General features: G+C 43.8%; 1 protein-coding gene across 3 annotated transcripts in view; it reads left to right on the top strand.

The window, feature by feature from the left end:
- The window catches only part of LOC134541566 (neurogenic locus protein delta), a 505,174-nt gene that overhangs the window by 450,660 nt on the left and 39,341 nt on the right, over positions 1–15,173 (top strand). For all 3 annotated transcript variants that reach the window (XM_063385081.1, XM_063385078.1, XM_063385077.1), the window contains one exon: positions 7,010–7,079. In XM_063385081.1, the coding sequence (XP_063241151.1) occupies positions 7,010–7,079 (70 nt within the window). The remainder of the gene's footprint in view (positions 1–7,009; positions 7,080–15,173) is intronic.

Genomic DNA, 15,173 nt, shown 5'->3' with positions numbered 1-15,173 from the left:
ACTGATTTAAATAGAGGTAGCGGCCGGAAACCCGCCGTACAAAACTCAACCATACCGTAATTTGTAATTTGCTATGTACCGTCCACACTTTCGCCGATAAAAACAAGAGTTCATTGGCTTGCCCTGCCCAGTTGTGCACCTACATTTCAGACGCGGGGTTTAGACACGCGGAAGTCGTATAAAAGCAGAAGGGGCTGGAGTTACGTAGGGGGAGTGTGCCTTGTTGCTGGAGGGTGGGAGAAGGGTAGGAGTAATGCTTTGCTTTCAAGCCTTGCGGTCTCAAAACGCAGCTCTTTTGACCTCCGACCCCGCTCACAGAATAATCTTCTTAATTCTCTTCCGTCTCCCCGTCCCTTTCACTCGTTTCTCTTTCTAGTCTGTGCGATTGTGGTGGCGGTGGATGGGGGGGGGAGGGTAATTAAATCTGGTTTCCAAGTACTTGACCCCAATTGGCCGGGGCCAGAAGCGTCGCCTAACTCGTGGCCTCGGCCGTTGATTCGATTACCGTTCGTCGGGAGGCGGCGCGTTTGTCGTCGTCGACGGCGAAGCCCCAAGATTCGTCCCCAAGATTCGTCCCCGAATTCGTCCCCAAGGTTCGTCGTAGGCATTAAATGAAAGTGTGGTCTCGCATCCCACGTTGATTTTTTTTTAAATTATTTTTTTTTAACATATCGGCTCTCGGTAGACGGCATTTGGTAGGAGAAAATTTTTTGCAAATGGACGGGAGTCGATCGGAACGGAAATGTGTTACCACGGTGCGGCCGTCTGTGTAAGTCTCGGAAATCTAGAAAATCTGGCGGACTCGCCGTGATTCATCCGTATATATTGCTCTTCGCGAACATCGCAGAATTTACACTGTGCATATGTATTAAAAAATGGAATTTATATTAATTCAACTATCCTTCAATACTTTATGCTATAAACTATAGTCATAAAGATAATAATGACAACTTGAAAATTGCGTTAAAATGCTGGCATTACAATTTTAACAACACTTAGTTAACATTGAAATGTAGAGATAGCGACGCAGCGCTCATGCTTTAGAGACATAACAAATTGTTAGCCTTCGTATAATTTTCACTTTCTCGTCATTACTGTTAGTTAAGGGTTATTTCTGTAAATTTAACACTATGCATCATTTGCATGTGTTCTGTCACAAATATTTTCAAAATAAATTAACCAAGTGTTATAATATGGGTGTAAAAAGTCGCGATATATTTGTAATTGTCATCACATGCACGAAGTTTTACAGCAGTTGTATTACTCTTAATAAAATTCTCATTGAAATATTTGTGATAAATCAACAAATACAAGAATAGCAATAGTGTTTACTTTACTGAATCAACCCTTAACTAATAGTAATAACAAGAATAAAAATAAACATGGTGTATGAAAACTAAACACGTAATGTTGGTTTTAAACATTTCTAGGCAGTAATTATATTTTACCGTTTTAAGTTTCAAAATTTATCTTTATTAATGTAGGTATAGTATATATATTACTAACGGAATTCCTGAAGTTAACAATGACTTGTTCAATACAAATAATTGTCCCTGTTATGTAATTTATGTTTGGTAATTTTGGATATGACTACAGATGAAAAAAAAATTATGCTGTCAATAGACACGATGTTATGCGTTTACTGTTATTCATAAACTTGAGTAAAGTCGATGTACGATCTCTGAATCAATGGGCGCCTTTATGTATAAACATTAAGACTTTTTTTTTTTTTTACGGGAATAGAAATTCAGTTCTTAACACTGTCATTAAAGGTTAGATATTTTTGTTTGTGTTTTATAAATATGAGCCATAGTTTATCGGCTCGTAAAGTGACGCCCCGAAATGGTTTCAGTCTCGCTCACCCCCCACCCCCGACTGCCGCTAGCTGTTCACGTGCCGTCACTAGGGAGTTAATTCTTCTCTGGGGGTTGGGGATGTGTGTTTCTCATCTCTCCCTGTGATAGGGGGCGCCATGTGCGGCCACATGTCTCCTCGTGGCGCTCCGCCCCCTCCCAGGGGCACAACTACCCCCCCCATCCTGGATGAAACTAAGCAACCCCCTGCCCGCCTGTGGTAAATACCTAGCAGTTCTCTCGCCCCTGATGTCCCCAACAAACCACCCCGCCAACCCCCATGCTTTATTTACCGGCGCGGTAAATCACTCTAGATATCCACCCTCCAAGTGCGTGGGGGTGGCTTTTATTGCCGGGCCCGGTGTATTTTCTATTCGCCTTTTTTGGGGGGGGTGCGCGTCGCTTCCAGGAAGACTTCACATGCGTGTATCACAGCTTTCTCACTTCTTGTGTGTGAAGTAGCTCAAGTAGCATTGATTCTCACATAAAAACAATTGCTATAAACGTGGTCAGATCTGTCCAGTTCCATCATGTTCAGTGTGTGTGATTTTGTACATCATCATTGAATGATAATTGCTAATGAGGTAATTTGTTGTCATTTTTAAGCTTTATTTTTCTAATGTTTCGTCCGAATTGAGGTAGACTGGAAACTAAAAGAGCACAGGAAAAGTCTTGAAATTGATTAGTGACTCAGTTTGATCATATAGTCACTTTAGAGTCCTAACGGTGAAATCGAATTCATTGTTAAAAAAAATTTCCAATATTTTGTTAGTGATGGAGGTCGCATTTAAAATGCTATTATTTATTTTCACCTCATGCCCTACGTTTAGGCAATTGTTAGTCAACATTCGTGGCCTATTGTGAACATTACTTAATCATCTGAGGTCGCCCGCATTAAATAATTTGGAGCCTGTTGTAAACTAACGTAAAACAAACCTAGGAAATATATTGCTTGTGCCTTTTAATGCTTGTATTGTCATTTATAATTAAAAATAGTAACTCGTTTTGGCAAAACAACTGATCAAAGGAGGTTAGCAAGAGACTGCAGTGTACTACGTGACACTATATTTTGAGGTGGTTTCCTAGTGTGTTAGTGTGGGAAGTGGTATTTCGCTGCTCCCTGCAGTATTCAGTTTATTTTACGGAAGACGTGTTTTGCAAGCAAAGCGCTCGGGCTACCATCTGCCGACAGCTGCACTGCTGACGTACGATTTTGTAAACTTTGTGGTTTCGTCAAGAAGGGGGAAGGGGGTTACGGCATCTTGTGTCATTTCTCAAAGATTTGTTTTGGTTTAAACAGCCCGAGTGCATTTTCTTTATGCAAACCTCGTTCGTACATTCTTTTCTTTTTTTCGCCTGGCGTTTGGCAACAATGACTCTTGCTAACAAAAACCGTCTGCGGATCGTGGTAACTTGATGGCGGGTTCCGTTTCGTTGAATCTGTTGTTTGCATTTTTTTACTACAATTTTTGTGCAGCTTTGCAATTTGATTTGGTTCGTTGTCTCACGATCTAAGTGTGCTTCCTTAATTGAATTAATTTACTAGCATTTACGTTTCCATTGTGTTACCTGGGATTCTTGTTCTAAAATGGAAACTTAGGATTACTCATAACGGCCGGGTTGAAGGTTTAACCATAGGAATGTTAACTAATGAATCGTTTAAATAGTAATTGTTTTGAAATATTTAACCTACTTAGATACATTGAATTGGTCTCGTTAACTATCTATTAACTTGGTCGGCTGAAACGTAGATTTACACTCGTGTCAAGAAACTGTGAGATTTCGTCAGAGCTAACATTATTGTCTTCGACTACTGTATGTATGTATAAATACATAAATTGTATGTTGGTATGTATTACATCGATAAACTCAAGACACCTCATATAAGTGTTTTTTCATGGAGAAGGTTTTTATGCTATCCATTTTTTTTTGTAACTTGCTGATATATGGTGCTTCAGCGCATCAACTTCTAAACCATTCAACCAATCGCCATGGGTAAACATAAAATCATAGAGACATACAAACAGTAATTGTGTATCATTTCTCTATGTCCACCAAACTGTTTTAAAGCGCTATCCAATGTCCTCGGGCAACGCTGGGTACTCCAGCTAATATTCTTATGAATGAAAGATAATTATAATTGATGCATGATAAGCTAGTCTGGGGTTATTTTTATGTTTTTTTTTTTTTTTTTTTTACTTCACAATATTGATCCGTAAAGTCTTAATGTTGTCGTTGTAGCCCTTGTCAGAAACGTTTTGCCATGTTTTGAACCGTGTGTACCTGCCTAATCTGGGTGCATCTCCCGTTTATGTGGCGATTGTGCCGTTTCTCACTAGAGGTTTGTCTTCGTGATAAATGTCACTGTGATGTTTTTTTTTTTTTGTTCTGTGTCTTTGAGTAAGCGCTGTGAGATACGTACGTGAGTTTGTTGCGGGCCACCCGTGGGTGGGGGTTGGGGGGGGGGGTTGGGGAGGGGGTATCACGTGATCGTTTCCGCCGAGTTATTCCGACGTTTCCCGAGCGCGCGGTGTGCCGGTATGCGCCGCGCGACTCCGTCTCTTCCCCCCTCCGCAGTAATCCTTTCCCCTCTCCCTTTTTCGTGCCGGTTGTGCCTCCCTTCGCTGTCCGCTCGCCCCTCTTCTACGATCGTGTTCTCCTCTGCCGCCGTACCGTGGGAAACTGCCTCCTTATACAGCCAACCTGTCCCGTGCTTTTTTTCTCTTTCCTGCCCGTTTTTACTTATTTCACGTTCTCTCTCTCTCTCCCGGTTCTTATCGTCTCTTACTGGCTGGACAAATGCTTCATGAATTAATTAAGTTGCGTGCTCTCGGTTCGGGTTTTTATATCGTCCTGGGCTCCTTCCATCCATTCCAGTTCTCCCTGTCTGGGAGCTAACTAACCAGGCCTTTTCCGTGCTTTTCCTTAGACGTCATGATCATGTTTATGTTGTGATCCTCGTTGACAGCACGCCTGTTACCCACGACATTTTTACGATCATATTTTCTTCTCCCCGTCTCGGTTTCCTGGGGAGTTGACGATAGGTGGGTGGCCTTTTTTTATTCTCCACATGTTTTGTCTAATGGAAAGTTTTTACGTTATCAGTATTCGTGGTTTCTAGCGTAATTCGTTTGCGTTGCCTTTATACGAGCAGTTGTTGCTGGCCACAGACTTTTTCAGGAAAGCGTTTTATTTCAAGTTAAAAGGTTGGTCAATTCTGAGGCTAACAGCGATGAGTAAATATTGTCACACTTTGGTATGTGTTCGAAACATAAATTATGTTGTGCATTTGATAACATCGTTTTTCTTATTTAATATTATTTCACCCTGGCAGTTGAACGTTTGCATTTTAAAAACCAGACAAAAAATTATTATTTTTAGTAAATAATAATGAATTTCCACGTTATCGATGAAATATCGAACTGGTATCGAACACGATTTCCCAGAGTTGTAGTCGCGCACCTTAATCGCTGCCACTCGCTGCCTTTGCGGTTCTGAGTTCAACGATCCTGTTTTTTTTAAGTTGTGCCTCGTTGTTTTTTCCGATCGGCTGTCTCTTGAGAACGATTGAGAGTTTAGTTTGCTCCTTTACCAGGTAGATTGCTATTGGCAAGTACCTTTACTCTCGCAAAGGGACGTCAAAATCGGCGACCCGAAGTTCGCGCCCTCTCCTCGATAGCTGTGCACAACTTGAAACATGATCAGTATTTTATTTATGCTCTACTGATAAATAATCCCAGGTAAAATTAAGGATCCAGTATAGCAGTTAATGATGTCCCTTAAACCTCACCTTGGATGGCGTATGGAAACAGCAGGCGTGTTCGGCCAGTTTCCCGGAGTTTTTCCCCGCTGGGTGGAAAGTGGTGCCTCAGTGGACCCCTATCTCCCTCATCCACCCACCCTACAAAACCACTATCCCACAGATTACTCCACAAGCTTGTCTTCGTCTCGAATTTCTCTGCTATGATTCTCCGCTGTGGTGCAGTACACAGTTTACATTTCTTCTAACGACTCGCCAGGGCTTGTGGGACATGGGTTTGGACTATTTTTTTTAACTCGATATTTGTTTTTTTTTAATCTATATTAGTTGTTTTTTTTAATCGATATTCGTTGTTTTTTTGTTCAATGGTAATGCAATTGATAGTGGTCCGCTTGAAGTAAACAGTTATTTTCTTGTGGCGATCAAGCTAAGATTATTTTATGTCGGCAGAGATGTCTGCTCTTGTCCAGCTTCGGCTATCTTCGAGGGAATTTAACAACTAAGGGCCTCTGTGTTCGAGCATAGTATAGCTGTGATTGTGTTTGTGACGTGGTGTACATTGCTAGTACTGTAGTTATTTGTTAATGGCTATACTTTATATGAATCAAATTTAGTTTCAACAACATTTGGCTTCGTTAAAGCATTCTATAGTGAATTTTACTGGTTGCTACTGATAATCTCTTCTGATAAGTCATTGACGTTTATTATTTAATTTGTTTACGGTATTGATTAATACTGTTAAGATTGCTGGTAATATGACACTATGTAGTGTTGTCTGAAAATCTCTTAATGAGTGTGATATTTGCATTGACGAAGACAAATTGAGGGGGTGCCTCCCATTTCAGATCATGATTGTATATTTACACTAATCACAGTTTAAATTGTAGACTTTCTAAATGGTTTGAAATTTGACGAAATGAAAAAAATATATACTGAGCATACTTTTTGCATTATTGGCTGCCAAAGTTACATTTTTAACTTTTTTTTTTTGGCCGTACAAATAAAGAGAACCAACTGGAAATCAGGAGAAACCTTTTTTTTTTAGGTTGAACTGACCAATTCTTGATATGGTTTGCATTTCTATCACAAAAAAAAAACACATTTATATTTGTTGGCTGTCATAATTTGGAAATGCCAGGTAAAAATAATATTTTTTTGGCAGCTAAGATGCAAAAAAGAAAAGCGCTGTATGTAATATTTTTTTTTATTTCGTGAAAGTTAAACTATTTAAAAAAGTATACAAGTTGATTTCTGACTACTATGAATATAATATCATAACCAAGAGATGGGAAATGAGCATTGCATAAGGACTATTGACGCGAATATTTCGTATATCTTGCCCTTGAGTGTTGTGTTCGGGGCGTGTCTTGACGGCGGCTGTTTCTTTCTCCCGCAGGGCACCTTCTCGCTGATCGTGGAGGCTCTGCACGACAACAACGGCAACTCCAGCGGCGGGCGGACCGGAGGTGAGTCTCGTCCAGGGTTGCCACGTCTGCATGCTGGCACGGCGTGTGTGTGTGGAGGGAAGCTCTGTCCCCCTGCCCGAACACGCCCGAATATTCACCTTCGGCCAACCTCGGGTTTATTTATATTTCTCTGGTTATTTTAATGTAGCTATACTAACCTAACTAACCGTCCATAGTGTTTTAATGTAGCTAACCTAACCGATCACTTTTAATATTTGAATTCATTTTTCCTGCGCAAAAATGAAACAAATCCCGAGGTTGGCCGAAGGTGAATATTCGGGCGTGTTCGGGCAGGGACAGAACTTGATGGACATCTTTAGGCTTCTCGTGTGTGGAGCCGTTCCATTTCTCCAGTCAATTGTTGCGCCATGTTGGTTAGACGCCCATATAACATCGGCTGAAGTTGTGGAAGCAGTTTTAAATGCCTTTTTTTTTATTTATGAAAGTGGCTTTTTTTAACGTCGGAGATTCTAATTCAAACTAGCAAACCATCATCAGACGTTATCAAACACCATTTCCGAAATGTTTTGGGCGGAACAGCATGGCGTGTTGAGTATAACTGCAAAATATTATACTTTGGAATAATTTTTGATAGTGTTAAGTTATATTGGTAGCAATGAAATAAGCATGGCTGCCACGTGCGTATGTGCAGATGTGTGCACGTGTGTATTTTTTTTTTAAATTGAAACTGGGGTTATGATTTTCAACACTCATACTTTGCGTCTATGCAGTTTTTTTTTTTTTTCAAACAAAAATATAAAGTATTTTATATTGGTTTGGTTGTTCCGTATTATAAAACAAATAATCTTAAACATTAAAAAAATTCAAGGTTGCCAACATTTACTTTCGAAAAGTTTGACTTTTAATTTTTTTTTGTTGCCTATAAGTACCGTACAGTTCCCTTATATAAAAAAAAAAGAAAGAAAGCGAGAGAGCTTTAGTTAGCATTCAATTGCGACTCTAACTTCCTTGCTTTGTGGTCTCTTTACCAGGGTGTCCATAAGGAAAAAAATATTTCGTACCAACTTAGGCAAGAAAAAAGTACTAGATTTGAAAAAAAAAGTACTAAATTATAATTTGTTATGGTTTTAACAATTTAGGAAGTTATTATGACACTGCAATGCTCGAACTTAAATATCTCACGTACATTCCATAGTTTTTAAAAATAATTACTCTTAGTAATAAAACATATTTGAGTTACTGTAATATTATTATATTAAAGAAAAAAGTACTAGATCTGGTACGCGAGTACTAACTGTGGACATACTGGTCTCGTCTGCTCGGCAGTGAGGTTCCTGTGTGCTTCTCGGAAGCGAGTGGCACCGCGCGCATGCGTATCACGTGCCGGGTTCCCCCCCCCCTCTACTACCCTCCTTGTACACCACGTGCAATGTCTCTTCGTCCTCCGAGTGCTGGGGGCGTGGTCCCACGGCCCGTCGGTGGTCCTGTCTTGTCGCTTCCCCCCCCCCCCCCCCCCCACTACTATCAAAGGTTTCCGGTCGCCACCGTCATGTTATTTACAGCTGTATTCCAAGTGGTTCGGTAAGGTAGCGAGTAAGCACTGGTCTTTTTTTTTGTGGGGGGGGGGGGGGGGGGGGTGGAAATGGGGGAATTCGATTGTAACCTTAACTCACGGGCCGTATTCCAGAACGTGTCCAAACCGAAACCCAGTTGGGTAACACACAGGCAACCGTTTGTAATAAACTGTGCCCTGCGCGATGCTACAAACTGGTTCCAACGCAAATAAGCGGACGTTTCGCAATTATCGATACAATTGTTGACGAAAAAAAAAAAAAATTGGTTGTCTGTAAGGTCGATAGTTTAACGCCTGGCAGCGCAGTCGCGGCATCTTTATTCGGGGTTTGATGTGCGACAGACTTTGCGCAATGACTGTTTGTTTTTTCTCTACCCGTATACAATCGTAGACTACACTGCCATCTATGAATTCACAAAAGAACTAGCTCTAGCTATAGACAAGTGTCATCTGTCGCGTCTGTTTGATCTTGGGTACCTACCGGGCTATTGGAGTTGCCACCCGCTGCTGTGACCGGGAGTAGCGGCAGGAATGCCTCCTGGTTTGTGGATCGGCGGGGGCGGGGGGAAATGATTGCACGCCGGCCTGCCCCCGGATAGAGGCGTCGTTATTGGCGGCGAGCAAGAGGGATATCCTTCGAGGTCACTCCCCCCCCCCCTCCTCCTCCAGTGCTGCACGCATCGTCGGACCCCTCGCCGCAAGACGGGGCGAGTGCTACCGAGTGCTACCGAGTGCTACCGAGTGCTACCGAGAGACGCCCCGCCCACCTGGCGCCGGGGAAGATTGCCCGTTCCCCGTTCCGCGTGCTCCTCCGTGTTCGACAGACTCCGTGCGCAGGGCCGCAACTAGGGGGGGGGGGGCATAGGCCCCGGGCGCAAAGCTGTGGGGGCGCCGAAATCATCGCTTGCATTGTAATTCCTACTACAACTGGTAACTGGTAAAAAGATTTTTTAACTTGCATGCCAGGAATGTCTAATCTGATTTACAATATAACGTCTCAACATATTTAATGAACAAGTCTAGTGATTATACGGACTACTTAATGGACATCGTGGGTTCATGCATGGAAGTTACAGTAGCACAGAAACTGTTACACGTAGGTATGGAAAATGCTTAAATAACACCATTTTTTCCGTGGGAGGGCCCCCGGACCCCCCGCTTTATTGGTGTGGTATGTGCAAAAAAAGAGGGGGGGGGGGGCGCATGAATCCATTCATGCCCCGGGTGCCAGAGACACTAGTTGCGGCCCTGTCCGTGCGACCAGCGGCAGCCGTAGTAGCCGTCAGGAGCGCCAACCTGTGGCTTTTAACAGACACAAGACATCTTCTGGATACACTTGTATGTTGCACTGGCCATATCTGGCCTGTATGCACGCAATATGCTGAACGTTTCCCATGAAACACAGTTTTGACGTCTATGTTAATCGAACCCGTTTTCGCGGCGGTTGCTACGATCCACAAAAACGAAATTATGCCTTCCAGAAGTACGAGAACTTGTATCGCTGTTGACCGACTGCCCTCGGGCGGAGTCCAGCAGGCCGGGAGATGAAGGGGGCCGTCAATTCAATTGGTTTTTATTGACACATTTTTTTTTACACTTTACAGATCTTGTTATTGCAACGTGGCATTCCAGCACTCAGTGCTCTTTTACCTAATTTATTTGATATGTATATACATTTCTGATATGGTTATAGTAAAACAATATTTAAATGAAAGGAAAAATTTTTGGAGCCTCTTTTGGCTAAATGTTTTTTGTTTTGAGTCTACCCCTAGAACATATTACAATATATATTATACACACATTCATAGTAACTAATTGTGTTTATCTGTACATAAACATGGCACTAAAATTTAACTATTTACATACATAGCACTGTGGTGGGCGTCCATGGCTATACAATTCTGGTGAGCACTGTGGCTGGTGCCAGGGTCGCTGTATTCGCGAGGACGCCAGTGGGTTCCGGGGATCATGTAGGGGCTGTCTCCCCCCCCCCCCCCCCCGGGCCCTGCCAAGTGGTCCAGCTGTCGCCAGCCACCTCCGCGCACATCCTGGCGGGGCGGGGGAAGAGCGACCCCTCTCTTCCTGAGATTAAGGCCTTCCGGTGCGCTGTGGGAACCTTCCAGGCGGGGGTAACCCTACACCCCCCCCCCTCGCTCCGGGAGACACATGGGGCCAGGTGCTCGGGGCCGGATCAGGAAGTCGTCCCCCCCCCCACCCCACTGCACTCTCTTGCAGCCACTTACCTTCGCCCATCTGCACTCTTCTTCCGCGCTCCTGCGCTACCTGTTCCGTCGCCGAGTTGTTCCCCGTCCGCGCCTGCTTCTGCAGTTTGTCAGCCCCTGTTCCTTCCGTTCAGCCGCTGCAGGATGTCCGCATTCTCGAAAACCAGGGAACTTTCAATTGGCCAAAGAAAATAAGGGATTTAATACAATTTTTTGGACTTACGGCATTGCAGTTATGCACTGTCTTATCACGGGGGGAAAAAAACCCGCAGATAAAAGCCTAAATCAGCCGATGTCGAACCGATGAACCTAAACAAGTAGGCTATTATGGATCACACAAGAAAGCACATTCAAACTTTTTTAAAAAAATATATCAGACAGCACAAGAATTCCGTGGAAAGAACTTGTCATTTTTATTTCTTATTTCGCATTCTTGAATTTTTTTTTTTTACCCACGATGAACAGTGCAAAACTGCAATGGCGTGTGTCCAAAAAATTGTATTCAATCAAAATTCCACCTTGCATGAATCGTTTAAAGAACGCGAAAATCGGAGAAAAAATTACTTTAAAAGTTGCTGGAAAAGTCATGGAAATCCTCGAGTGAAAGTAGTTTGAGTGGAAAATTTCATACTCCTGTTTGCTATCAGCCAGGCTGTGAAATAAGTTTTTTTTTGCAAATGATGTTTTAATCCACAGTCATGGACACGCTGGAGTTGCGCATGCAAACAAGTTTCTGCATAAACTAGGCCAGATATTGGAGGTGGTGGAGGCCGGATTTACTTCGTTTCGGATATTGTAAATACTAGGTAAATTGTTCTTAAAAAAAAGTCAGGGAAATTTTAAAGTTTTGCCAGGGATGAACTCGGATAATTTTTTATTGCAGATTGTGCGGAATCCTTGGTGCATTTCTTCTGAAGTACCCCCACGTTTCAAAAATTGCTCAGGCTATCCTAATGCTGTCTGTTTACGAACAACATTAGAACATGTCTGAATGGGTACTTTTTTTTTTTACTTTCAGTTTTGGAGAGTGTGGATGGTTAAAACTGATATTATTGTGTATAATATTAAGTTGAAACTTCGTGTAAAGATTCTTGAAAACTCCCTGTGCGCGATTCTTTTCGACGATGAATCAGCTGAACTCCGGAACCTCCTCTGTCGGTTTTGCAACCTTGAAAATAGTATCCCCGTACTTGCGTTTAGATCCGGGACTGAAATGAACTAGGTTTTGTAATTATAATTTTAGTTTGTTTTATCATAATGCCAATAAGCTGTAGACGGGTAATACTGTGAGTAATTGTGAAGGTTGTTGTTTTACCACACAAGTGGACACTGTTAAGTATACTTTTATTTTGTGTGTGTGGTGCTTAAATTACACGTTGCAAGATATCGACAGTGGTGCTTACATGCTAATTTTTTTTATCCTAGCTCGTTTGAAGCCAGGAGCAAAGTCCCTTTTTTTTTTATGCTTTCGCAACGTACCTTGGATTCACTTGTAGGTAAGCGGTTGATTTTGGAGCTTCCCCCCCCCCCCCCTTCAACCTTCCTCTTGGCTGTTTTTAGGTTTATTCATGGCTTCGCCTTAAGGTTCTATTCATTTCGGTTTTCAGAACCCTTTCCCCCATGGTGGAGCCAAGGGTTGGCCACCTTTGTTAGCAGTGCACGTGCTATTACTCAATAGCTGCCGCTTTCTGGCGTGGCGGGAAAAGGTTTTTTTTTTGTGTTGGTGTTTTCCACCCCTCCCCTCGCGCATCAACCGTCGATTCCACGATTACGCGTAGTCGTAACCATTCGTTTTCTCTCGCGACGTGACCGGAGGGCGGGCTCCGATAAGCCCTGCCCTGGGTGTGGAATTTAATTAATCGTCGGAACGGCAACGTACCCTTCAGTGACCGCGGGTTTTAAGGGTGTGGTGGAAAAATAAAGGGGGGAGGGGAGGGGGTTGAAGGTGCAAGGTGGAAATGGCGTGCTAGGGTTCCAGATGCGGGACGCCTTATTAAAAGCTATAGAGATGATGAGATACCCACCTTCTCGCCGGTAATTATCGTGGCCGGAGGAAGTCCCAGAGGAGAGAGAAGAAGTCTCTCTTCTCTCTTCGTCGACGGGATCTTCTGGCTGACGGATCGCTAGTCTCGTTCCTCTTGTACCATCACCTCTGGTTAGGGGGGGGGGGGGGGAAGTGACGTGAAGATGTTTTTTTCCAGCCGCGGCCGTGCCGAGAGAGATACTTCTTTTGTGCTCCGAGTGCAGGCGATATCGTCCATCATTGACGATGTGCACGTTTCCTCGGGAGAGGTGAAAAAAAGGCGTCGAAGGGAGTGATGAGGGGGGGGGGGGGGGAGAGTTCCCGGATCGTGAAGCTGGTACAGTCGCGCGCACAAGGTCGCGCAGCGGAGGTTATTTCATCGGAGCGTGAAGACATCCGTCTCCAGGCTTCTAGTACCTAACCGGGGCGCTGTGCCTGTGAATGGACAAGTTCCAAATCTCCGGATGTCCACGCTTCTTTGGTGTAGTTTTTTGGGGGCGACTGAAATGCTGCCCCTTGGAAGGGCCGCCCTTCAGGATTTTTCTGACAGTAGTGTTTTTGAAAGTTTGTCTGAATTGTTGCCCCTTGGGTGGGCAGCCCGTCAGGATATTTCTGACAGTGGTTAGTTTGTAAAGTGACCTAACCTAACCTAACCTAACCTAAACTAACACACACGCTTGGGCTTTTCGACGTCCCAACTTTGTCGGTGGGTAATGGTGACTTCAAGGTTCGTGACTTACCAGGAGCTGACAGCGGAGTCTTGCCCCTCGTATACTAATAGCAGACGTTACGCATGTTAATGTTAACTTTTCTTCTGCGTGGTTGTTGCGGCGGTAGTTTAACACGGGAACACTAATGTTACAAAAATAATATGTGAGCGAGTCTTTCAGTATTTGTTAGTGAAGTGTAACGTCTCTAACCTCGGCAACGAACGAATTTCATGTGTTCTCTTGTTGCAAACAAACTTATAATACGAAACTTGGGCACGAAATTTTACGTGTAACTCTCAATTTAAAAAAAGGCCGAGAGTGATAAATGTACTTAAATTATGTTTTCAACTATATTTCTGGACACGAATCACTAATTGTTTCCGCACCCGCCGCCAGAATTAGCTTCTGGAGCAGCTGCGTCGACTATCGAATCTGCGTCGACTATGGAATCTTTCGATTAGGTAGACCTGAATTTGTAACTATATAATGAAACTGCTCCGGGAAAAAAAATGAAAAGACTTAAAAAAAAAACTGAACCCTGGGTTTGAACGTGATTTTCGACACTGAATTTTGCTAATATACGGCCCATCTTGTAATAATAAATTAAACAGTTTATACTGTAAAGCTTCCCTTTGTCTTTGTGAACATTGGTTCGCGCCATCCTCCACAGATGGCAGCAACATGATTGTTACACGTTTCCGTTCCTTGAATTCCGTCGCATTTACGAAATGCCGTACACCGAGAGAGCTAGGATGTTGCACATCAACAACAACAGAGCGCATACGCGGATGGTTCGCCGAGACACGTGGCCACATAATGTTTTTGGTCTGAACTTTCGCTCTCTCGGAGGCCTTCGCTCGGTGTTCGCAATGCGTTATGTTGCCGGTCGCGACCAAGGGTGTCTCGAGCGGCTTGCCTCGCGGTCCACCAATCATCTCCCGGCCACTCCCTAAGTGAGGCCTACCCTCGCGAGCTGTCACTCCGGACCTCAGGAAATCACGCGCTCGCCGATTCCCCGCCGCTGTTCTTTTGTTTTAATTCTCTCCCCCCCCCCCCCCCCCCCTGGACTCTCGGCCACTTCCCGAAATTATCACATTTAATTATTTCGTGTCTTCAAGGGGTATATTATACCCGGTTGTAATTCCGTGAAAAAAATGATAATATATATAAATTTTTTTTACCCTTGCGTTGGAAGGCGTTTTCGTTCCGTTAATGACACGGTAGTGGAGCGTGGATTTAATTGCGAAACCGCTCTCGTGTGGGTCTCGTTTTTTGAAATGAACGGTTTCGGGGGAACCACAGAGATCCTGCCCCCCTTGCTGAACGGTTTCGGCTACCTGCTCCCGGGGTCAGTCTGCGCTACCGCCGCGGTCTGCGAGGGACAGCTGTTCTGGGAACAGCGAGGCGGCAGGTACGGCGCCGCGATTTGCCAGCTGCTCGGCTCCGAACTGACAGTAGTCTCGACTGAAACCAATGTCCGAGCTGACAGTCTGGACCGGAACCAATGTCCGAGCTGACAGTCTGGACTGGAACCAATGTCCGAGCTGACAGTCTGGGCTGGAACCAATGAGAAAACGGCTTTTCCCTCAAATCGGGTTATGGAAA

Source organism: Bacillus rossius, assembly GCF_032445375.1.
Source record: "Bacillus rossius redtenbacheri isolate Brsri chromosome 4 unlocalized genomic scaffold, Brsri_v3 Brsri_v3_scf4_1, whole genome shotgun sequence".
NCBI lineage: Eukaryota > Metazoa > Arthropoda > Insecta > Phasmatodea > Bacillidae > Bacillus > Bacillus rossius.
Note: the sequence above shows the minus strand (reverse complement) of the source record. Positions and strands in the feature narration are given on the sequence as shown.